Source organism: Mauremys reevesii, linkage group 4, assembly GCF_016161935.1.
Source record: "Mauremys reevesii isolate NIE-2019 linkage group 4, ASM1616193v1, whole genome shotgun sequence".
Classification (NCBI taxonomy): Eukaryota; Metazoa; Chordata; order Testudines; family Geoemydidae; genus Mauremys; species Mauremys reevesii.
Window position 1 is genome coordinate 126,519,232 of NC_052626.1, and position 24,820 is coordinate 126,544,051.

General features: G+C 49.8%; 1 protein-coding gene across 2 annotated transcripts; it reads right to left on the reverse strand.

Moving 5' to 3' along the window:
* Positions 1 to 976: 976 nt before the first annotated feature.
* On the reverse strand, positions 977 to 24,785 carry BNIP5 (BCL2 interacting protein 5). 2 transcript variants are annotated; one of them, XM_039537502.1, is made up of 6 exons: positions 24,663 to 24,785; positions 8,982 to 9,703; positions 7,765 to 7,899; positions 5,784 to 5,848; positions 4,819 to 5,082; positions 977 to 2,462 (listed from the first exon to the last, which is right to left on the reverse strand). In XM_039537502.1, exons 2-6 carry the CDS (start codon positions 9,691 to 9,693, stop codon positions 2,418 to 2,420), a joined length of 1,221 nt encoding a protein of 406 aa, XP_039393436.1. In that variant the 5' UTR covers positions 9,694 to 9,703; positions 24,663 to 24,785; the 3' UTR covers positions 977 to 2,417. The 2 variants fall into 2 exon arrangements, with proteins under 2 accessions (XP_039393436.1, XP_039393435.1); XM_039537501.1 differs by lacking the exon at positions 24,663 to 24,785 and adding an exon at positions 12,199 to 12,271.
* Positions 24,786 to 24,820: the final 35 nt, after the last annotated feature.

Here is a 24,820-nt window from a genome sequence, read left to right on the forward strand (position 1 = left end):
TTGTTGGTATAATAATGTTATAGGTTGTAATTTCATGTATATGGTTATGAGGCTGAAAATGTGTCTTCATGGCTTAAAACAAGCCCAGGCAAAACTCTCCAGGAGCAGAGGGGCAGTTCACACCTCATCAGGGCATGTATGGGACAATCCCAGCCCAGCCTAACAGGAACGAAGGACACTGGCCTAGGCAGCAACAAAGGATCTGTTGGACTCTCGAGTGAGTCACCCCCCTTCCCTTGGTCAGTTTGGGATTACGATGAGGTAATGCTCACCTGACTCTGAAATGCGGGGGGGGAGGGAGGGGACAAAGCCAGGAGTAATGAAAGAACGTTTGCAAGGCTCTCTCTCTTCCACCTCCATCTACAGACACCACCACCAAGCAACTGAAGCGCTGATCAAAGGGGAGAACCTGGCTGAAGGGCAACCAGCCAGCCAATGGTGAGAAGCATCTAATTTTGTAAGGGCACTGAAAGTGTTAAGATCAGCTTAGACTGCGTTTTGCTTTTATTTCATTTGACCAAATCTGACTTCTTGTGCTTTGATTTATAATCACTTAAAATCTATCTTTTGTAGTTAATACAGTTCTTTGTTTATTCTACCTGAAGCAGTGCGTTTGGTTTGAAGCATGTCAGAGACACCCCTTGGGATAACAAGCCTGGTACATATCAATTTCTTTGTTAAATTGACAAACTCATATAAGCTTGGAGCATCCAGTAGGCATAACCGGACACTCCAAAATGGAGGTTCCTAGGGTTGTGTCTGGGTCCGGAGATATTGGCTAGTGTCATTCGGTTGCACAATCAAAGCAGCGGCTGGCCAAAAGTGTTCATTCATGTAGCTGGGAGCAGCTGACATGCCACAGGCTGTGCGTGAACATCCTGAGAGTGGGAGTTCTCACAGCAGAGCAGGGTACGGCTGGCTCCCAGGTGACTAGCAGATCACCTGTCCAGATAACACCAGGGGAACATCACATAGGTGTATTAAGACACACTTTACTCCACTTGTAACATAATATTCACTTGCATTCTGCCCCACCCCACTCTCCACTTTTCACCCAGCATCTGGGAGAGGGATACACTCAAGGGATACATACTCTCCAAGATATTCATAACAGCACTTAGGAATGTTTGTTCCTCTCTGTGTTGATTAATGTACAAGGAGAAACTGTAGATCCTCAAATCATTTGGCAGAAAACCTGATAGTTCAGTACATAACGTCGTGACTCCAGCGGCAATCCACTTGTCAGTTCACATGCGCCCAATCCATAACCCGCTCCAAAACGTAATGAGACACTGTAGCTTAGCAGAGTTTATGGCCCTGCTGTCTACAGTAGGAAAATGGCTCGTGGTTGAAGACACATCCTTGGTGGACTCTCAACCAGTGTTGAGAATGGTTTGGTTGCAAGTGTTGACAGAGCCAAATGATTTCCAATCCCCCTTGCAGAATGGTTACATCACAGTCCTCTGATGGGGAAATGGAACTCTGAGATGTCCTTCATTCTGAGAAGTATTGCCCATTTTTGTCCCCAAAGGTCCCTTCATTCCACAGAAATTCCATGCCCCTCACCCCTATGTTTGAAAGAATCACATGCTATTGGATGCAACAGTTTGGCACCATCACATCCAGTGGCTTCCCGGGCATTGCACTGTAACAGTATTTGCATTACAAGCCAACAGTGTAGGAATACAGGACTTTCCCTAGAAGCTCAGAGCTGCGGCACCTCTAGTTCAATATCCCATCTCTGATGGTGGCCAGCACCAGATGCTTTACAGGAAGATGCAAGAACTCCAACAGTAGCTGATGGCAGATAATCTGACCTCATTGGTTTCATCCCAATCTCTAATACTTGGAGATTGGCTAAACCCTGAGACATGAGGTTTAATCTCCCTTGCAGAATTTGAATAGCATTAATTATAATAAATAAAAGACATACCAACAGGATTGGAGCACAATTTAGTAAAGCATCCCTATTCATGGAGAGCACTTAAGCACATGTGCTTAATATCAGTCATGTGCTTAAGTGGTTTTTCTTACCAGGGCCTTGAATGGTAGAAGAAGTAAATATATTTTTATATCCTGGAATTAAAATAGTTCATAAACCTGAGCTATCATATGCAATGATTTGGTCAATAGAGGACTATCACAGATTAGTCAGATGAAGGTAGTATTAGCATTAGCTACTGAATATTCATCCTTAGCTAGCTGTCTTTTATGTTCTCTATGTTGACCCCCATGTTACTCATTTTCTTCTGTGGTTTTTAATCCATGCTCCACGAAATTCTACCAAATGCAGGAGTCACTGACAGCTGGTCCCTCCCAGCCCAGGATGGCTTTCTGCTTCACAGAGGTGGGACTGAAGTTGAAGATACCCTAGGTACCAGCAGCAGTTCAGAAAGCGAACTCCTGGGGAGCAGTTTTCAGTCTGGGCTTTCACAGCTGCTAGTGCTGAACTTCTTATGGTCCTGTTGAGACAGAATAAACCACAGGTGAGGATCTGCTCCACAAAGGGGATGGGAGTGTGACGCTGGTGAGCACAGACCTTGGCGGGTTATGAGGAGCATATGGGAACTGATGGCAATGCCATTGGCATAAACCAACCTCTAACTATTGGGGGTTAGGAGGAAAATTTCCCTGTGGGCAGGTTTATCCTATTTCTGCCTCCTGCAGGGTTTCTGGCCTGTGGAGCCGTTGGCACTGAGCATTGCTGGAGACAGGCTACTACACTAGATTGCCTGATCCAGCCTGGCACTTCCTACCCCTCAGTGTACCTCCAGTGCCCAACTAGAGGGACTGGGCCAGGCATTGGCAGATCTGCAGGGACCAGAGAAGGAAGGAATCCACCACACAGCAGCAACTGCAGAGATGCTTCTTGGCAGCTCCTGCAAGCTCAGCGCTCCAGAATCGATGCAGCCCAGCTCCTCAGGAGGACATGACTGATGGACCTATGGAGTCACTGGTTCACCAGCCCCCTGCCCTGCTCAAGCCCCTGGGTGTGCTGGGGCGAAGGCAGTTCCCACACAGCAGAGTCCGCGGAGCGTTCCCGTAGAGGCCATGTCCCCTGCATGAGCTCTCAGAATCCTCTCGGTCGAATCACACCTTGCAGGAATTCGGTGCATCAAGCCCATCCTGACCAGTGACGCATTAACCCTTTCTGTTGCTCTGCACCGTGTGCGAACACTCTCAACCCTCTGTCCCAGCACAGCCCACCAAAGAGCAAGAAGTGAAAAGCTTCCCTGTGTTGGTCTGCCTGTCGGAGGCAAGTGACACTAAATTTGGCAGTGTAGTACATAGGAATAGGGTAGTGTCCTTTTAAATGGTTTGCAAGCCCTCCATTGGCGCTTACTGTGTTCTATGTTTTAGAAGTCACCAGAAACCAACCAGAGCAGCATTGTGTGTAGCTAGGCCAGGCATGTCTGTGTAGAGCTATTTGGGACCCAACTGTGCCCATGTTGTTTCTTCATATTGTTGTGTAAAGAGCAAAAGACATAAGAGGCCTACGGACAAGAATCATAGAATCATGGAATATTAGGGCTGGAAGAGACCTCAGGAGGTCATCCTGCTCAAAGCAGGACCAACACCAACTAAATCATCCCAGCCAGGGCTTTGTCAAGCCAGGCCTTAAAAACCGCTAAGGACTGAGATTCCACCACCTCCCTAGGTAACCTGTTCCAGTGCTTCACCACCGTCCTAGTGAAATAGTGTTTCCTAATATCCAACCTAGACCTCCCCCACTGCAACTTGAGACCATTGCTCCTTGTTCTGTCATCTGCCACCAATGAGAACAGCCTAGCTCCATCCTCTTTGGAAGACATCAGATACACACAGGAGGGCATTGGCAGAGGGATAAATAACATCCCAGGACCCATTGGACACAGTGTCTGAATGATCAGAGAACAGTCAAGGGACCACCCAGAAAAAAGATCACAGCTGAGCCTAGTAGAAATGGAAACTTTTTAAAGTCTTCTGTGTTCCCATTCTCTTTTGATGGCTGTTACCCCAGGTCTGGTAATGATCTGTTTTATGGGGCTGATACTACACACCTCCACGATGATGTGTCAAAATGGTTTTGACAAAATTATTTTCTTTTGTCAAGAGTGGAGGAAAATAGTGGAGGAAAAACCCTGACCCCCCCAAAATGACAAGTTTGGGGTTGCTGAAAACAGAACTCATTTTGACTTTTCTGACAAAATTCCCAAATTTTTGGCCAAAAGTCTTTGAAGGAAATAAATATTTTTTTTGCTCTGGTGAAGTGTTTTACATGGGACAAAATCATTTCCCAACCAGCTCTAGATGCCAGCCACGGAGGCTGGATTGAGTGATACCGAAGGGTTTTAGAACTATTACAATATAAATCAGGACCATCAGGCAAGGAGGTGTTACAGAGAGAGGATGGTCTTATGGTTAAGGCACTGGATAGGGACTCAGGAGATCTGGGTTCAGTTCTGATCTCTGCTATGAACTCCCTGTGTAACCTTAAGCAAGTCACTTCATCTCTGTGCCTCTGTTTCCCCATATGTAAAATGGAGCTAATAATCCATTCCTTTGTCTCTCTTGCCTGTTCAAATTGTGAGCTCTTCAGGGCAAAGATTGTCCCTCATTACGTGACTGTACAGCACCTGGCACAATGGGACCCTGATCTCAGCTGGGGTCGCTAAGTGTGACAATAATACAAATAACAATGGTGGGGTCAGATGCTCAGCTGGTGTAATCTGGCATAACTCCACTGATGCCTATGGAGCACCACTGGTTTACACCCCCTGAGGATCTGCCCCAGCATGCTGTCATGGGCTGCATCACACACTCGTTTCTCCTTCTTACCCTGACGTTCTTGCTGTAGGAAAACTGCACAAAAGTATCCTGGAGATATTGGTCTCCAAAGCCCATGATCCTGTTCACCGCGTGGTTACAGATGCCGGCCACCTTGGCAGTTAAGTGCACAGCGAATGCAAATTTTATCTCCTCGGGAGACATCTCAGGCACTTCGGCTGTCACTTCTTTATTGACATAGACATCGGCTAAGTGCTTGAAGGAGCTGTAGGAGATATCTTTGAAGAACGTGGTGAGATTTGTGTCTTCTTTTATCTGTTTAAGAGGGAAACCAGTAGCACGCACATTCATGAATATCATACGTATTGCCCCTAATCTGTGTGTCACTGCCAACCTCACAAGCTGACCCACTCCCGAAATTGTACTGGCTTCCTACCCATTTGGTCTATTCCTATCAATTCCCAGACAACCATCTCCTTCCTCTGCTCGCCTGAAACTCATCTCTGCAGAGAAAGCCAGCGCAAGGTCAATGCACTGCTTAAGTTCCATTTTAAGCCCTAAGTGGCGCATAGCCTTTGCTCTGGCCCCTTCTGTCTGTCAGATTCCCTTAGGACTTACCCATCACGTCATCTCTCCAACCTCATCTAAGGTCTGATCCAAAGCTCACTGAAGTCAGTGGGAATCTTTCCACTGGCTTCAATGGTCTTTGGATCAGCCCCAGATGATGAAAAGCTGTGAGAAGCACCCAGCACCTTTGGCAATCCCTTTGGATGGAAAGCCACATTGTAGGTTAGCCAGGCTTTCAGTGATGTGTGTAGCAGGTCACTCAGATATTGCAGAAGGGCTGGGGATGGAGCCCAGGTTCAGAAGTAGCTTAGGAGAGGTGTCAGAGCAAAGTCTTTAATAGATAACTCTATGTGAGACTCCACTGAAGTCAGTGATGCTGCCCCAGTTTAAACCAGCAGAGAATCTGACCCAAAACATCTATAGTCCACCAAACAAAGTCCTCCCCTTACCTTCTCGTCCAAGTGATCCCCAGTGCTCTTAAGCAGGGCAACTATTTTTCTTATGATGGCTTCTTCTGCAGACAGAGAAAGAGAATTACTTCCAGAATTTCAGACCGTCTCTTCTACAAGCCCTAGTCTTTCTGCCCTAGACGTTGAGGACTGGATTTTCAATGCAGGCGCTTAAAGGGTATTTTCAGAAAAGCAATTTACGTGTCAAGGGCACCAGAAACGCACCCTTACATTCTGAGCCACGACAGTCCTGATCCCAGCTTGAGCTCTGCAGGGTCAGCCCTGGCATGGAGCTCGTAGGACTGGGAAGTTTGGCCTTGCTGCCCAGTTGCAGGTATACAGTGTGGCTCTGGGTCCCCCTCTGTTTGTAGCAGGACTTTTATAGATCCCCCACAAAGGACCTGGTCCGTTAGCTCGCAGGCAGTAGCCAATTCCAATTGTGCTGACTAACATTGCCTGACTGTTTCCTTGTACTCCCCAGTCCGTCTGTCTGGGTGTCCATCTGTTTTCCAGTAATTACACTGTCAGCATTTTGTTAGTCATTGCTAACCCGACAGCCAATTTTCAGCCCCGTGCACCCATAAATGGGTTTTAAAATGCTCCAGATATCATGAGATTCGTTATAAAATTGCATGTTGGCAGCTCTGCCAATCAGCCAACAAGTAGCCCCTTCCTTGCGCAGAGCCAGCCACCTTGCTTACAAGGGCCACATGCCCTGCTCAGTCTGCATGGGCAATTCCTACGGGGATGAAATTCAGCCCTGGGCAGCAGCCTATGCTGCAGTAATGTACCCCACACCCACTCAGCGTGGTACTCTGGCCTCCTCTAGTGGTGACTGGGCCACATAGAGAGGTTGATGAGCCTGTAACAGCTGTGGATAGCAGAGCCAGGCCTTTTAGCTCAGGCACTGTTGGCTCCTGGTTTTAGACCTCAGGGTCGCAAGGTCCATCCCCGCTGCTGACAACCCATCCAGGGGCATCACACTACAGCTAGTGCCACTCAGGGCTTGGCTACACTGGAGAGTTGCAGCGCTGGTGGTGGCTTTACAGCGCTGCAACTCACTCACCGTCCACACTTGCAAGGCACATACAGCGCTGTATCTCCCTGCCTACAGCGCTGGCTGTACTCCACCTCGGCCTGGGGAATAATGACTGCAGCGCTGGTGCTGCAGCACTGGAGTGCCAGTGTAAACAGTGATTAATCTTACTACGCTGTAACTGACCTCTGGAATTTTCCCATAATGCTTTTAACTAAAGAACTCTCTTTGTTTTGTTATGATGCCTCTCTTTGTTTTGATGTGAACTCGGGGGGCTCCTGGAGCTGCTTATCTAAAAAACAAACACAGCTACTGTTTGCTGTGAATGAGGCAGGCAGTGGGATGAATGTCCACAGCTAGTGTTTGCTTGAGGAGAGAAACAGCATGGCCGGGGTGGGGGGGTGGGGAAGGGAATCCATCGGAGCAGCTGCTTATCTAGTGTGAAGGCTATTTGCATTTAGTGAATGAGAGAGGAGTGGGGGAAGGGGTCGGAATTTGCAAGGCAGGGAGCTGACACAGTGTCGGCTCCAAAGATCCACTCTCTCTCTCTCCCCCACTCTCCCTGTCACACTCCACCCCCCTCCCCATCTTTTGAAAAGCATGTTGCAGCCACTTGAACGCTGGGATAGCTGCCCATAATGCACCACTCCCAACACCGCTGCAAATGCTGCAAATGTGGCCACACTGCAGCGCTGGTAGCTGTCAGTGTGGCCACACTGCAGCGCTTTCCCTACTCAGCTGTACGAAGACAGCTTTAACTCCCAGTGCTGTACAGCTGCAAGTGTAGCCAAACCCTTAGTCCTCAACACAGGGCTTGTGCGGTGCACAGGCCTGCCTTGGGCTGCCTCTCTGCATACGGACAAATCTCATCCCACTGAGGGTTTTTAGTGCATAGATCAAGGGTGGCCCATGACTGTACATGTCCTGGAATGAGATGATACTGACCAGATTCAGGAGTGCCGGCAGGTTTCAGTAGCCCCTCGAAACTGTGTTTTCTTTTTCTCTTGGCTTCATTGCCCTGGATTATCAGCTGTATCTCTTCCGAGACTTGTGTGCAGTAAAGCTCATGTTCTTCCCTGTCTGCAAAGACAAAGAGGGTGAGGTTTTTAATTGGTGTGACCTTGCTGACTGAAAGGGAATTGTCAGACATGCCACCTTCCAGTAGCAAAATTCCAGCTGACACTGCTCAGGAATTCGTGTGAAACTGTGGCCAGCGACTGAGCATGACAATCACATGGTGCTTTTCAAGCCCTGGTTTTTGCTACAAAGACAATCACTGAACCTCGCAAACATATGCTGAAAATTTACCAGCCGCTTCATAAAGACTGTGTAGCAGGGAAGAAATGATTCTTAAAATGTGTCTATAAACTATGGGCCGGCCTACACTCAAAAGTTGTTCTGCTATAAGTATGTCGGTTAGGGGTGTGATTTTTAACTGATAAAATGATTCCAGGAAATGCTCCATTGCGGAATCAGTTAAATCAGTATAGAGGTGCTGGCTACTGGTATAGTTTTTGCACATCCCAAACCGGAATAAGTTATACCCGTACACGAGGGGAGATTTACTATTTTCACTATACCAGTATGGTCAAAGTGGTGCAGCTTTCTTGTGGCGGCAGGCCCAAAGGACAGAGGACTCCACAGACACCCAGAGGGAGATCTTCAAAGGCACAAATGTCAAACAGTCCTGTAACTCCCACCAAAAGTCACAGATCATTTTAAACCAATGGGATTAAGGCCAGGTCTACACTAGAAATTTTGCCAGTATAATGATGTGAGTTTGGGGTGTGATCCTTTATGACTTCCTACTGGCAAAAACCCCACCTGTAGATGCAACTGTACCAGCAAAAGAGTCCTTTTCCCAGTATGGCTTATTTTGTTCCGAGAACTGGTATAAGTTATACCAGCAAAAGAATTTTTTGCCAGTATAAACTGCATCAAAACTAGGAAGATTTGCTGGTATAGCTATCCCAGAATATCTACACAAGCAAACCCTTTCCAGTGTAGACAAGGTCTTTGGCATCTATTTGTGTCTCTGCAAATCTCCCAGTATGTGTCACGGTTACAGTCACTTTTCTGAACATAATCCCACTTTAAAATTATGCCCATGGTCCCCTCAGGGAACACGGAGCTATTTAGCCACAAATGTTCTATGCTCCTACCTTGTGAGGACGGCCTGTGAATGCTCCGCAGTGGAAGAAAGCTGGGCCTCTTTGCTTTTATTCCTGTTTCCGTCCCTGCTTTCTTTTCCTCCTCGGTGGCATGTTTCTTAAGGGAGAAAGCTCTCCTGAGGGTGGATCTCTTTTTAATGGTTTTCCCAGGCCGCGACAATGAACTGGAGTCTGCTCCAGGTTTTGTAGCCACTTCTGCTTCCATGCTGGCCTCTTTTTCCTTCGTCTTTTTATCGGAGTGTTCTTTATAGTCATCGGTGTTTTTCTGATAGAAGAAATTCAGGAGAGTCTTGATCCAGGGGTGTTGATTTTTCCGCTGGGACAAGCTCTTCAAGCCTTTCCCCTTTGGCTTCTGCTCGTCTTCGGTAGCATTCCCACAAGCCAATGGTTTGCTCTTCTCGCTGAGCGCGTCTTCCAGCCTCAGTGCCTGGGCTCTGTCTGCTTGGCCCTTCCTCACAACTATCTTGGAACCTGAGTACCCGTAGAAGTCACTTGCTGCTCTTCGGAGCTTGGTCATCTTCTTCCCCTGTGCGCCGTTGGCCTCCTCCACCCTCTTCTTAGCAGCAAAGGAATCCTCACAGTTGCTCAGTGTGCGCTTGACATAAATTTCCAACACCTTCTTGGCATCTTTCCTGTCTAGAGATAGGAACTTTCCCTTGGGATGGCTCTCTGTTTCCCATGGTTTCCTCCTTTGGGTTTCCATGATGTAGATGCTGCAACAAAGGAAAATAATGTTTCAGGGAGCCACAGAGCTGGATTAGACTCAGTGGGACAGCTGGTGTAAATCAACATGGTTCAACTTAATGCCATCAGTTGAAGCTTTGGCCCTCTGATACCGCTGGTCAATGATCCACAGCCTTTATTGCTATTACTCAAACAAATTCTTATCTAGGTTGTATAGGTATTTCTTGTGCAGCTTTGTCATGCAAACCAGGATAAAGATCAGAAAGATTCAGAAAGAAAAATTGAGCGGAGGAACTGGAAGAATCAGAGGATGAGCAAGACGCTTTCAGTGAAAGCCCATATGCTTCTATCCTAAGAGCAGCTCCCAGGGGGGAGACTGACTGGGTCATAAGCCAGGAGGCTGTACAGGACACAATGGATTTGCAGGAGTATAATCCACATAATGTGATTTTAAAGTCTAATAGTTCATAAACCTCCAAAGCTAAAATAAAATGCTACATGCTGGTAATCTCCATTTTCTAGCATGGTTCCTAGCCCCAGTGATTAACGCGCTATCTGACCTTGAAATAACGGTCACTCCCTCAAATCAGACGATAAGCAAGCCATTTACCAGACAAATCAGGATGTTTTCCACTCCTGTCAGGCCTGTGACTTGATCAAAGATGCCTCGCAGCTGTTCACTGGAGTTGGTGGTCTCAGACCACTTTCTGGTGGACAGGTGTCTACACAGCAAAACTCAGCACAGCTGGTGGGTTCAGCACAGAGACCATGGACGGAGAGGACCATTGAATCTGAGCTCCCTGCTTTCCCCTAGAGGTGGTCCCTCCCGGTGAGGTCTGGGGGCAGTGTGACTAGTACAGCCTGTGTGACTGCTCTGTCTTACATTATAACGATTAGCTGCTGTCTTACATTATAACGATTAGATGATGATTGTCACTCAAACCAGCTGATCAGTAACTTATTCCCCTTTTCTTGTACCTACACCATGAAACGCTGCAACTAAAAAAAAAAATCCTAATTTTTCTCTGACACTAGTTGGGCAACTCCGTTCCCTTCAGTGGAGTTACTGCTGATTTACACCATTGTAAGGTGAAATTCAGCCCTGTGCACAGTGGTGAGCTGGAGCAGGTTCCCACAGGTTCCCAAGAACCAGTTGCTAAAATTAGACCTCCGTGGAGAACCGGTTGTTAAAGGGCCAGGGAGTGGGCAAAGAACTCCGGTCCGCGAGCCGGACCATCCTGTTGCTCCCAGGATTCCCAGCTGGGGAGGCTGAGGCTCCCCCGGCCCTTCCCCCGCTTCCCCCCAGCTGCAGCGTGGCCAGCTGCCGGCACCAGCTGGGCAGCTCAGCTGAGCTCGGGAGTCGTCCTGCTGCCGCTTTTTGAGTAGCCCGGCAAGGTGTTGGGGGGTCCTGCTGAAAGCTCCAGGGCTGGCCAGAGGGAAGAGGAGGGGGCAAGTGGGGCAATTGGCCCGGGCCCTGCAGGGGCCCCTGGCCCCACGAGGATGTCTCCCCTGGGACCTCCTCCACTTCCCCCACCCCGAAGAGCCGCAGCATGGCCAGCAGCTGGGCAGCTCAGCTGAGCTCTGGGCTGCCGGCAAGGTAAGGGGGCTGCAAGCTCCGGGGCCGTGGGGCGGGGGGGCTGCGAGCTCCGGGGCTGTGGGGCGGGGGGCAAGTTGGGCAATTTGCCCCGGGCCCCTGGTTCCACGAGGATGTCTCCCCCAGCCCCCCCAAAGAGCTTCAGCGTGGCCAGCAGCTGGGCAGCTCAGCTGAGCTCCTGAGTTGTCCTGCTGCTTTGAGCTGCCGGCCACATAAGTGGGGAGGGGGCTGCAAGTTCTAGGGTTGCCAGGGGGCAAGTGAGGCAATTTGCCCCAGGCCCTGCAGGGGCCCCTGGGCATGTTTCCCCCCACCCCGGCCCCTCCCCCACTCCCTCCCTTAAATCAGAACTTTTTATAGGGAACCGGTTGTTAAGATTTTGGCAGCTCATCACTGCCTGCGCAGAGATCCAGCACAAAGCCTTTGCACCACTTAAGCCCTCTTTTGAGGGCTCAACTGAGACTTCAAGCATTACATGCTTTCTGCTGGCTCGCTCTGCCTTGCCTACGAGGTCAATTTCCCGTGACTGAGAGGAGAATCAGGTCCAAAGGATACTTTCCTCACTAGAAATTAAAGGCACGATACGCAAAATCCAAAATCACAATCACCACAGACAGCACGGAAAAGCTGCAGCTGAAATAAAAGCATGATGGGGCTTTCACGGGTCCAAACCCCAGCTGATATCAGTGGCACTACACCAGTGCAAGTTTTAGATCACAGAGCCAACGGCGGTAAGACCACCCCACCCCTCCGAACGTCAGAACTTTCTCTAGAGCAGGGAAGCATGCTGTAGACTCACAGGCATCAAAAGCATCAGTCAACCCCAGGACGGCTTATATCGCCCGCAAATTTAGCAAAGCAAGTTCATTTTGTTGCTAATGATTCGGATAGATTGAAGACAAATCATCTTTAGTCTGATTGTATTTTATTTACCTTTCTGCTAGGACTCCTGCCTTTCTTGGCCTGTTTCAAGACAGGTGCCTTAGTCACAACGCACTAATGTTCATAGGACTCCCAGGAACCAGTGCAATTCTTTTTATACTACAGCCGGCTTCACATTGAGCGAGATGTTTATTTTTACCAACCACTCAGGTAGCAGAAAGGTTGATAACACCTGCCGCTGGTCTCTCAGCCAGCACCTCCGCCCTGCAAGTGCATGTCAGCAGTAAATAGGGAAGTCCATATTTGGCATCCTGGGGTTCGTGAGTTTCACAGGAAGACAATAAACTTCCTTATTCCGAGCAACCACGAAAGCAACAGCTTCATAAACTCCAATCAATGCAGCCAGAGGGCAATAAGTGCATTTTGAAACCTAGATGATCTACTGATCATGATGTTTTTTTCATTGCCCCTTTTGGCTCAAGCAGTTAGTCAATATTTGAGCCCTTGCCAGGTCTTTTCCATTAGGAGGAGACATTGGTGATACACAACAGATTTATGCTATGGCAAAATCTAGTTCATTTACAAAAAGGAAATATGTTTCCCTGAAACAGCAGGCTGTTTGCTTTCCCAGAAATCCAAGTCTGCCTCTCCAGTGAGTAATGTGCTCATAAGAAGCTCTATCTCTTGGCTTCATCCTAGGATCACTGTCTTGTTGGCTGCTGGTTATTGTCTGCTGTCTGCCTCTCATGCACAGAGCTGCAACCAATCTATACCTCAGCCCCTGCGCTTTACAGTCAGTACCAAGGAAACCCCTCTGTCAACCAGGGGCGGCTCTAGAAATCACGCTGCCCCAAGCAGCGCGGTGCGCTGCGCCGCCCTTCCCCGGTCCTGCGGCGGGTCCCCTCTTCCCGCGGCTCCGGTTGAGCTCCCACTGCGGCAGGGACCTGCCGCAGGCATGACTGCGGCGGGTGCCGTGGTCCCGCGGCTCCGGTTGACCTGCCGCAGTCAAGCCTGCGGGAGGTCCAGCCGAGCCGCGGGACGAGCGCCCCCTCCGCAGTCATGCCTGCGGCAGGTCCACTCGTCCCGGGCTCCGGTCGACCTGCCGCAGCCATGACGGCGGCAGGTCCGCCGGCCCAGCCTCCCGCCCTCCCCGGCTGCAGGGGACGCCCCCTACATTTTGCCGCCCTAGGCACCAGCTTGTTTTGCTGGTGCCTAGAGCCGCCCCTGCTGTCAACACAGCTCTGCTTCTGACCGGTCTTGCCAGGTGGCCTTTGGCCTTGGGCTTTGGCTTCCTATTGTTTCCAGCTATCATAACATAAAGGGGCCTTTTTAATTGCTCCTTCCCTTTAGCCTGAAAAAAGGGTGATTAGATTAGCCATCAGCTTTACCCAGGTCTGTGACTGATCTGTGGATCAAAGACGCACTTGATGACAGTCATCTACATCTTCTAGCATAACAGGATGTTTTCCATCACTGGTTATTCAATAGCTTTTTGGCCATGGGGCCAGCCTTAAACAGAAAGGCTATGATTTTCAGAATGGGAGCCTAAAATTAGGCTCTTATGGCCATATTTAGGCATCTGGGATCTGATTCAAAGTTAACTGAAGGCCATGGAAGTCTTTCTACTGGTATCAATGGGCTTTGGATCAGGTCCCTAAGAGGCTTGATTTTTACCCAACAGCTCATCATATGTGCAAAAGCATCATCATTTATCCTAGGCTGTAGGCACCTTTACCAACATTTAAACTACAACATTAGGTCTCAATTCTGCAATCCAATCTGCTCCTACAGCCCCCCGCAAGCACGTAGAGTCCAGCTGTAGCCAATGACAGGTGCAGGGATCTGCCTACACAAAGCTCACTGCAAGATCGGGGCCTAATGAGACATCCCTGTTCTGTGATTTCTGTATGTTTCTGCTCTCTGTGGTGATGGCCCTTCTTTTTCCAACACAAAATGTACCCTTGCTGGAGCACCTTATACGCTTCACACGAGTCCCCCAGGTGGGCCATCTACAGACTAAAGCAAATAGATTGATTTATTTTTATAAATGTAACAACGTACTGGTCTTTTGGGACCAACAGAGAGGTTTCAATTGCTTTCACTCCCCCAGTATAATGTCCTCTGGGTGGAGGCCGTTCCATTATTGAGACCAAGAGCTTAACAAGCTGCAAAAAAAGCTTTATATAGCCCATGAGAACAGCCACAGTTGCAATACACGAGTGAGATAAGCCCTCCTACTTCAGGGCACAATCCAAACACTAATTGCCTGGGAGTCAGTAAGAAACTTTGCCTCAGGCAGGTTAGTCCATTAGGGGGATTTTACACCTCCCTGTTAAGCAGCTGGTATTGGCCACTGTCAGAGACCAAATACGGGCTAGATGGGCCCCTGGTGTGATCAGCTATGGCAGTGCCTCACTGCCTGTACTCCAAGGATTGTTTATTTCTCACATAGGTACTGATCTCAGTCACTCTATATATGGACACATGTGTTTAGCAAAGACAGGTACAGTAAAACCTCACCCACAGCCAGATCCTCTGCCAACAAAACAGAGCAAATATTGTCCAAGTGAGGCTGGGGCGGAAAGAAAGATTGAGAATTTCACCCTGTTATTAGCTGTGCTCTAGTCCAGGGGTTCTCAACCATTTTCTTTCTGAGTCCCCCCGCAACATGCTATAAAAACTCCATGGCCCACCTGCGCCACAGCAACTGGTTTCTGCCTATAAAAGCAAGGCCAGTGTTGGGGGTCGCAAGCAGGGCAGTTGCCTGGGGCCTCATGCCACAGGGGCTCCCGTGAAGCTACATTGCTCAGGCTTTGGCTTGAGCCCCGGGTGGCGGGGTTAGGGCCCTGGGCTTCAGCCGGCTTCAACTTTCAGCTGAGGGTCCCAGTGAGTCTAATGCTGGTCCTGCTTGGTGGCCCCATCCCCCTGAAGCCTGCTTGTGGCCCCTCAGCGGGCCCTGGCTCCTTGGTTGAACACCACTGTTCTAGTCCTGTTATTGTTTGACTTTCATGCAGGCTTATAATACATATATCGCCACGTAGTAGGGGCCCTTAATGGGAGGGAAAGCGAGCCCATTTTATGCACAAACTTGTGCCCCTTCCATTACTTTGGGAGTTTTGCTGGTTTTAATTAGCTCAGCAGAGGTGGATAATGGAGATAAGGCCATTCCTAAAAACAGAGTCAAAAAACATTCAAGGGAGTTAATTATGCCCTGGGCCAGGGAGGAATTTGGACCAGGAAGTTTATTTTCCCAGCATGGTGGTTACATTCCAAAAGCTGCCATTAGCTGTTAATTATTCTCATGCCACTTAGTGGTGAAGCTGGGCACTGCCCCTTGAAACATCAGAGTAACCAGAACTCAGTTGAAGCCGTGCATTTAAGGCACCAGTTACCATCCAGGCAAAAACCTCCCCCCTTGTACAGCCCTTGTGGCCACAGACCTATTTACTGCAGCAAGGCTCCATGGGAGATGAGAGATGCATAAGAACGGACATACTGCATCAGACCAATGGGCCATCTAACTTCATAGAGTGTCTTCCGACAGTGGCCAGTGCCAGATACTACGGAAGGAATGAACAGAACAGGGCAACTATCGAGTGATCCTTTGTCATCCAATCCCAGCTTCTGACAGTCAGAGGTTGCAGGATACCCAAAACGTGGAGTTGTGGCCCTGACCCACTTGGCTAATAGCCACTGATGGACCTAACCTCCATGAACTTCTGATTCAGTTCCTCTCACTGTGTGATGAAGAGGGGGGATTTTTCCTGTTGAAGTTGTTCCACTTTAATTAAATATTATTTAGACCAAAGCAAGAGCCAAGTGCAAGAAGCCCTTTATGGATCGGGGGCTATGGTGCTCTTGTGGGCTGTCGAGCACCCAGCTTCCCTTCTTCCCTCTTCCGAACAAAGAGTAGATTTGAATATGGAGCTTGATCAAGTTTTTCCTGTTCCACTTTAACTGTTAATTGGGCCAATGGAAGCCCCAACCCCAGGAAGCTCTGAATAGTCCAGTGGTTGGAGTGCTCCCCTGGGATCCTAGAAAGCCTGGTTCAATCGCTCCCTCTAGCTGAGAAAGATGTGGGATTTCAGAAGGGAGCTCACTGAGACTTAGTCTATAAGGTGCCACAGGACTCTTTGTTGCTTTTTGGTTTAGCTGGAGCCCATCCTTCCTGTATAGGCTCCTCCTTTCCCAAAATGTTCCTAAATCTCTCCTCCCTACACCATCATCTCATCCACGTATTGAGACCCGGAGGTTCTGCCTGTCTAACTAGCCCTGAGCATGGAATTGGAAGCATTTCAAAGAAGGCTACTAAGGAGGTCCTGGACTTTAATCTCTTACCTAGCAGCCTACGTTTGGCCTCCAGGCCCTCTTGTCTACCTTTCCCTATGTCACTGGCACCTACTTGTACCATGACCACCAGCTCCTCCCTAGCCCTGCACAATAGTCTGTCCAGATGTCTCGAGAGGTCTGCAATCTTCTCACCAGGCAGGCGATTCACCATGCAGTTCTCCCAGTCATCACAAACCCAACTCTCTCTATTTTCTCAGTGCGAGAGGATATCCTGACATCATCTGGAAGGAGGGGCCCAACTATGGAATTGTTTCCCTCTGTTCCAGCTTGATGTTCTCCTTCCCTGAGACCTTCATCCTCCCCAGCAGCACAGAGGCTGACAGACTGAGAGTGGGACCATTCTGCCGTGTCCCAGAAAGTCTCATCCATGTACTTCTCTGCCTCCCTTAGCTCCTCCAGTTCGGCCACTCTGGTCGCAGGAGTCCGTCTCTGACGGCTATGAGCTGCTTGCACCGAATGCGCACATACGCCATCTCCTACCAGGCAGGTAATCACTGTCTAGCCCCCTCTCTGCTGCTGGACATCTACCCGTTATTTTTACCATTGCTGGGGGGTTGTTTGGGGCTGGGTGTGTGCGTTTGTTTTGGGAGGAGGGCATTATTTGCCTAATGCAGAGGATGGGAGGGTGCTTGAGAGGTGAATGCACTGTGGATGCTGCCAAGCTGCCTGGGAGCTGAGTGAGGGGGGTGGAGCTCTCTGTTGGTGCTGGCTGTTCCTGGGCATTCAGGTTGGAGCCATTCCCACCCCCTGAGATGGACGCACCAGCAGCAGGCCTGCTCTCTCATTTCCCCCCACCCCCATGAGTCAGATTCCTCCAGCCTTTCCCCAGATGCCCAAATACAGGTGGCTTAATCCTGCCAAAGGACAAGAGAGGCAGGATCATAGAGGCATGAACCCAGAAAGCTGCGGAGATGGGCTGGGATAGGGAGTCCTCTCTAGGACTAAACTCTGCAGAAGGGAAAACAGGAGCTTGATCCAGGTGTGGTGCCCTGAGTCTGATCTGGGAAGGCACAATCAAAGGGGTGGAACCCGGGGTACAGACCCAGCAGAACGTGGAGAGATTCCCCTTGGGGCTGAATCAGGGAAGCATTGGCCAGCAGCCCCCAAGGAATTTTTTTGATGGCAGTTTCAGGGGGATACAGCACAGCCTGAGTCAGGGAGTCTCCATGCTGGAAATGGGGGCTCTGTGTGTGAATTTCCACGCCGGCATCAGGCTCCTTGGTGCCAGGACAACGTACGCTGGGATCTGCCAGGGAGCTGGCAACAGCGGGTCACCCACCCAGCTGTCTCCGCGCATGAGAGAGAAAACTCTGGCTCATGTTCAGCTCCGAGGTGCCTCCTCCCCATCTAGACTGGATCCATGCTCACGCCCTGCTCTGCTTCTGCATCCGGACCTGGGGACCTAACCCCAGACCTAGTCTGCCGAGCTGCTCGCTCCTGGGCCAGTTCAACACCTGGACTCAGACACCTCCTCTGAAGAATGGCTTCATGCTGGCTGCTGCTCCCCTAGGCTGGACAGGGCTTGAATCACCGCTCATCCATTTCCCACTCAGTACATGGCTTGAAGGGACCCACTCCTACCACTAGACCCCAGGGCGCATGCTGCTCTTGAAATGACCTCACATCTTGGGCCTTGGTGCTGGCTTGGATGTGAGTCACGCTGATGGCACAGCCCGTACGGGGACACAGACACACACATGCATTCACATCATGCCAGGATGTACGTACAAGATACGCACATCTAGTCATGGTAGGCAGAGGGGGGTGCCAACACACTCAAACACATGTGCCTACAGAGTCAGGAACACACAAACTAATCATCCCAAATGACCAGCAGAAAACAATTAAGTATCCAGAGGGCTTGACTGGGGGTGGAAGATTGAAAGAACTGCAGGTGTCTAGCTAGGCCAAACAACAGCTCAGGGTGGGACTTTACCAGCCCTGGATGGATGTGATAATCAAAGAGGGACAGGTTTAAGGGGCACATAATTAAAAGTAATGGGGATGGATCCCAAGCAAGAGAAGTGGTAGCCCGGATCTCAGGAAACATTTGCTAGATGTCAGCTAGGGCTATAAGGCTGCAGAATGGTCTCCCCCATGGGCAAGAGGTCCTGTCGCTGCTGCTGTTTGAATTAAACCGGGCGGAGGTTTAGAAAGTGGACTCCAGGGAGCAATTCTGCACTGGCAGAGGATAGGCTAGATGGGACCTGGAGGTGTTAGTCCATCCCTCACGTCAGTGATGCGCAGAGAGGCACACAAGCCTGTGGCTGTGTGTGCAGACAGAGGGAAACACAGATGCATGGAGCACACGCACCTGCACCTTTGTACACATGCAGATACAGATGGGGGCAGATTTACCACAGACCCTCAGCATGTCACCTCTGTCCTCATCCCTGCTCGGGTCACGCCTCCTGCTGCCTCTCTCTACTCTCCAGGACTCCCAGTCCCCCACCCCTATGCGCTCACGTGTATGCAGCAGGCAGAGCAGTGAGGCAGACGTGCAGAAGACAGGGGCTCTGCCTGTCCCAATCTCGCTAACTCACTTCCCCCCTCTTCCCCCTCCCTCCCAAAAATCATCTCCTTCTGCACTTCACACAATTCTCCGCTCCCTCTCCTGCTGCCTCTCAAAGTCACCTGCCTCGCCTGGGCTGCATTTTCACCTACTGATTGCTTGGCTCTAACAACCCACGTCTCAGTGAGCTGCCGGCTCTGGGAGAAGGATCTTCATATGGGCCCCGCCCCCTATCATCCATCCCACCCTCCCCTCTCCACCTATCTGCCCCGCCACTCCCCACGAGGCATCATTAAACGCCAGAGCCTCCAAAGCAACATGCAGAAACTAGGGGGAAAAGTGGAGTTTGTCCTGGGAGGGGAGGGAGCGTGATGGATTAAAAGGCACGGGGCAAAGGTGGCAGGAGGGTGAATCATGGCAATCTATGAAATCACACTGAAGGGAATAGCACAGTAGGGGGTGGGGACTCAGAACAGGATCTGGCCCCTGCTCGCTTCTTAACCCTTTTGCATCATGATTTAGCTTCCGGATTTAAATCAGCCTCGTTTCACCACCACCTGCTGAGGCTCCAGCCCGCTGTCTGTCTCCTACACTCACACCCTGCAGGTATCTCAGAGAGAGAACACACAGCTGACACTTGGATACCCTTCATGCTATAGCCTTCTCCTCCACCCACCTCTCATCTCACACACACACACACTCCTGCCTGGAGAATGAATGTGGCCCCTGAATTTTAATGGCAAGGCAGGGAGAATGAGGCATGTGGAGAGGGATCTTTAACGGAATCATTATTTATGGTGTGTCCAGGTGCGCTAGTTATTTGAAAAGCCTTAGTGAGGATTCAGATAATGATCAACTTTACAGGCCGAGAAATGTCTCTCCGCACACATTAAAAAACACTTGCAGAACTGTGGCAGAGCCTGCCTCACTTAAATAATAGATAGCAGTTAATTAAAAAAAATAAATACTAGACAGGCCTATATGTCGCTGTTGTACCCTCCATCCCCACCAAAATATATATTTTTAATTAGCGCTGACTTTTAATATGCTGCATCCCAAGCTTACTAAGGGCTCACTCAGAGGCCTTAATTTAAACCATTAGGCCGCCATCCTGCGTTAGCATCCATTAGCACGGCCCACTGTTTGTTTGCGCCACATGAGGCCTAGTGGGTCCTCATGCAGGAGCAAGGCCTAAGTAGGGTAGCTAAGGCCCATGAGACGCTGAGCTGGCCACAATGAATGGCGAGGGTCTTCAGCAGCTGACGGGATGTGCTCAGGCCTGTTGCAACAGAAGTCGGGATATAGGGAACTAGTTAAGGTGTGAGAGAAATCAAGCTGCTAGCAGATGTGCATGGCAAATGGCTTCCTTTGTTCAGCTCATTACGTCAGCTGCAAACCAGACTCTTTGCAGCGTCCATTAGACCAAAAGCTTTTTCCTCCCCGCTAGCACTGTTCATCCATAAACCTCCAAGTGCTTTGCAAAGGAGCTCAGTGTCATTTTACACCTAGGGAAACTGAGGCACAGAGCCATGCGATGACTTGCCCAGGGTCACCCAGCTGGCTAGTAGCAGAGCTGGGACTAGAACCCAGGAGGAAAACAAGAGGATTTTTCTGCTACTTTGATGTGCCACACTGTACTCTATGGGACAAGTCTCCCACTGGTGTAAATCCATTCCCATTTACATCAGCTCCAGGTTTTGGTGAGCACAATGCACTGACGTGGTACAGCTTGGGCTACAAATGGGGATCAATATGTTTTCTAGACACCGGGCATCGGTTTTCAGGGCAGAGGGCCCAGAAGTGTGAGCCAAAGCCTCATTTGGAACATTTTTTTTAACAGGCAGCAGGTTTAAAACAAATTAATCCACAGTGTGATTAATTCCGTTAGTTTTATTGTTTTTAACTTTTGGGGTCATGATTTCCTATTCCCCATCTGGTCCTGGGGGAAAACACAATCCATTCCCCTTGCCTTATTTTTTAGCCCATACTGCTAATCAATATGTTGTATTGACTGAGAACTCTCCAGACCTGTCATATGTTGCCATCAGTCCTTCGTTTCTGCCAGGGCTTGCCAGATCTGAGCCCTGGCACCTCTGGGCTTGGCAGTTCATAGCCTTGGCACCTCTGGGCTTGTGGCATCAAAATTGCTTGAGACCCAGCACCTCTGGCCTGAGGGAAAAGGGTGTCCGACTGGTGACCCTGGCCATGGTCCATTATGGGAGATGTAGTCCAGCCAAAGAGCCTGGCCCATAGAGGAGAATAGGAGTGTAAGGCACCCAAACTACAACTCCCATGAGGAACTGCTGTGCTATTTTTGCATCAAAATATTTCAGACGTTGGCCAAAATATTTTGGGAGAGGGTGTTTGGTTTTTCAACAAAATTGTCAGTCGAAATTGCACTTTTTGTGAACACTTTCATTTAGTCAGAAACCCAATTTTCTAATGATGGAAAGGCTTTGACCAGCACTAGTGTCAAGCCTTATTTCACTGGTTTATATCCAGCCTGAGCCGATAAGAACTGAAAGTTGTTCCCATCTGAAACTTGCATGTAGGGAGTCTGGAGGTCTTATTAAATGAGATGAGCTTTTATATATCTCCCTATAGAGCACTGACCTAAAACCCATCACAATCCACAAAAAGATTCCCATTGACTTCAGTGGGATTTGGATCAGGTCCATAGGCTCATAAGGTATGTCTCCATTGCAGCTGGGAGCGAGTCCCCCAGACACGCTAGCTCCACTTGAGCTAGCATGCTAAAAATATCAGTGTGGCTACTGAGGGATGGGCAGCAGCACAGGTTAGCTACCAGAGCTTGAACCTGGGGGGTCAGCGGGCTTCGCACAGGTAGCGAGCCCAAACCATCACCCATATTGCCACATCCACACAGCTACCTTTAGCATGCTAGTTTAGTACCTCTACCTGGGCTGGGAGGCCAGCTCCTAGCTACAGTGTAGACAAACCCATTGAAGCTTTCCCATGTTCTGCTGGTGCTTCTGTCCCAGCCTGAAGGAGAGGTGGGGCTAAGCCAACACCCCAAATCAAAACCACCTCAAAGCTTTGCATGGGATTGAATTCCAAACCTGGATTGCACACGTGGTCTCAACCTTTCAAACCAAAGCCCCAGATCCCTGAACTTTAGGGATGTTCAATGTCCCCACCCAGATCTGGATCCAGATTTCACCCCTATCTTTATACTGAGCCAGATCAGCCTCCTATCTCTAACACCCCAACATTGGAGGGAAGGTGTGTTCAGGATTTGGATCCAAACATTGCTGCTTGAGTTTCTCTCTCCTTCACATCAACGGCAGGAAGAATGATGAAACTAATGAAGGAAATGGATGTATTTATATAATACACAGAGATTATTTCAACATCTGAGCCTTAGTGACCGTAGGGGGAGGAAGCAGAGGAATTCTGGGAGGACTGTGTTTGGACAGAAATGAGTTTGTTTAGAAGAGCTCATCAGAGAGAACAGAAGAGGGGAAGACAATAGTCACTGCTCCCCTCTGTAAGGGATGCACCCAGAGCAGGACTTGGCAGACCCCATGTGAGGTAACCAGGTAGCACAGGGTGGATGGGCACAGAATGTGGGTACTCCAGTAGCACAGTTAGTGTATAGTACTTATAGCATAATGCTGTGTAGAAATATGCTGTGGTTGTGAGTTCAAGCCTCACCTACAGCACTGTTTTTAAATAGGCAGCAGATTTAAAACAAACGAAAGAAAGTATTTCTTTACACAACACACAGTCAACCTGTGGAACTCCTTGCCAGGGGATGTGGTGAAGGCCAAAATTATAACAAAGGGGTGGGGGGAAAGAACTAGATAAGTTCCTAGAGGCTAGGTCCATCAATGGCTATTTTAGCCAGGATGGTCAGGGATGCAACCCCATGCTCTGGGTGTCCCTAGCCTCTGTTTGCCAGCAGCTGGGAATGGGCGACAGGGGATGGATCACTCGATGATTCCCTGTTCTGTTCATTCCCTCTGGGGCACCTGGCATTGGCCACTGTCAGAAGACAGGACACTGGGCTAGAGGAATCATTGGTCTGATGCAGTATGGCCGTTCTTATGTTCTTAACCACAGGAGCTTGTCTGTACCCAGCAGCCTCAATAGCGAGTCCCCTTCATAGCCTCTGCAGCTGAGTTCTGCCTCAGTCTGATCCTGGGCATGGCTGGCGCTTCCATTAGGCGACCCTAGGCGGTCACCTAGGGCGCCAGGATTCGGGGAAGCGGCATTTTGTGCACTCTCCACAGGGCGCACGGGAGCTTCCGGTTCTGCTCCCGTTGCGCTGCCAAAGAAGGACCTTCTTCCGACGTGCAGCAGAAAACAGCGGCAGGCAATTGAGCAGCTCAATGACTGCCGCTGTCGCCTGCGGCATTTCGGCAGAGGGTCCTTCTTCGGCGGCGCAACGGGAGCGGAACCAGAAGCTCCCGCGTGCCCCATGGGGAGCGCACATAATGCCGCCCCCCGAGTTCTGCCTAGGGCGCCAGAAACCCTGGCGCCACTCCTGATCCTGGGGTTGGGGTGGGACCACTGTTTAACATAAACCTCTTTTCTTTGGAGTTTACATGTGATTCCTCTCCGACCCTCCCCATACCTAAAAAAGCCAGTGGAGTAAAGTCAATGCACTGTATCCCAATACAACTGAAATCACTGGCTGCTGACTGCTCTCACATCTCCCGCCCGCCCACGCCAGCGGTTAGGGTTTGTTTAGGAAAAGGGATAGGCCCAACTTCCAGGCAAGCAGCTGATTTCTTATCCTTGCCAATGACCTGCCGTTCATTAACATTGCGTGGAAAGTGTGGCCCCCACATGAACCTGGGCGGGAATTGCCTAAAAAGGAAAGGATCATTTATCTGCGATCTGCCAGAAAAGCAAATAGTCTAGTCCTAACCTTGGCACGCAGGTCATAAAAAGGCTATGGGCTGCAGGTATCTACCAGGCGACTGTTTGCACATGCAAAAGCAGCCAATCAGAACAAGGACCCATCTCCAGAAGGGTCATTACAAGGAGGCAGCTACCGCTGAGTCCCGGACGTTGAACACATGGGATTCCACTCCCTGTTCCAGGAACCTTTGCCCGTCACTTAGTTATAAACACCACAACCGCTTATATCCAGAAAGCGTTCAGCGTAAAGAGGAATTAATGGCTGAGGCCGCTTTGCCGGACAGGCGAGGAAATCCCCGATCCCTGCTTAGTCAGGCATGGTCCACTCACCTTTGGCACAAGAAGCCCGGTAAACAAGCAGTTTGCTGTGTCATACGATATCGACACCTGCTACATGCAGTCCTGCCTGTCCTCCAGTGTTGCTCCTGAGCTTGGTGATTTATCTCTGCTGGCTTTATCCCTGCTGTAACCCCAGCAAGGGACCTGGCCCTGGACATTGTATCCAGCTGCCTGATTGTTTATGTGGGGCAGAGATGGGAGGGGATATTTATTTTGTAAGCAGATGTGGTCTTTGATATACATCCATATTGTCCCTGACGGGTGTAAGGAGGAAACCAGACCTCCCCCAGCCAGGCAGGCTTAGGAGAAATGTGTCTAAGCAACAGGGGGGCTCAGGAGGGTTGGGCACTGGTTCTGGGGTCTAGGTGGCATGGCTGGAATGCAGGGTCCCACTGCGCAAAAACAGTGTAAGACATGGGGTCCTCACCTGGGACGTGTGGCTAGGCAGAGTGACCAGTCACTCCCCAGCCCCTGGAGGCTTAGCAGTACATGGGATTCAGTTGTTGGGTCCGCTCACAACAGACTGGTATCTGTCAGGACAGCAGGACTGCACCAGGTTGTGACAACTTCTGTGTGATTTGCTCA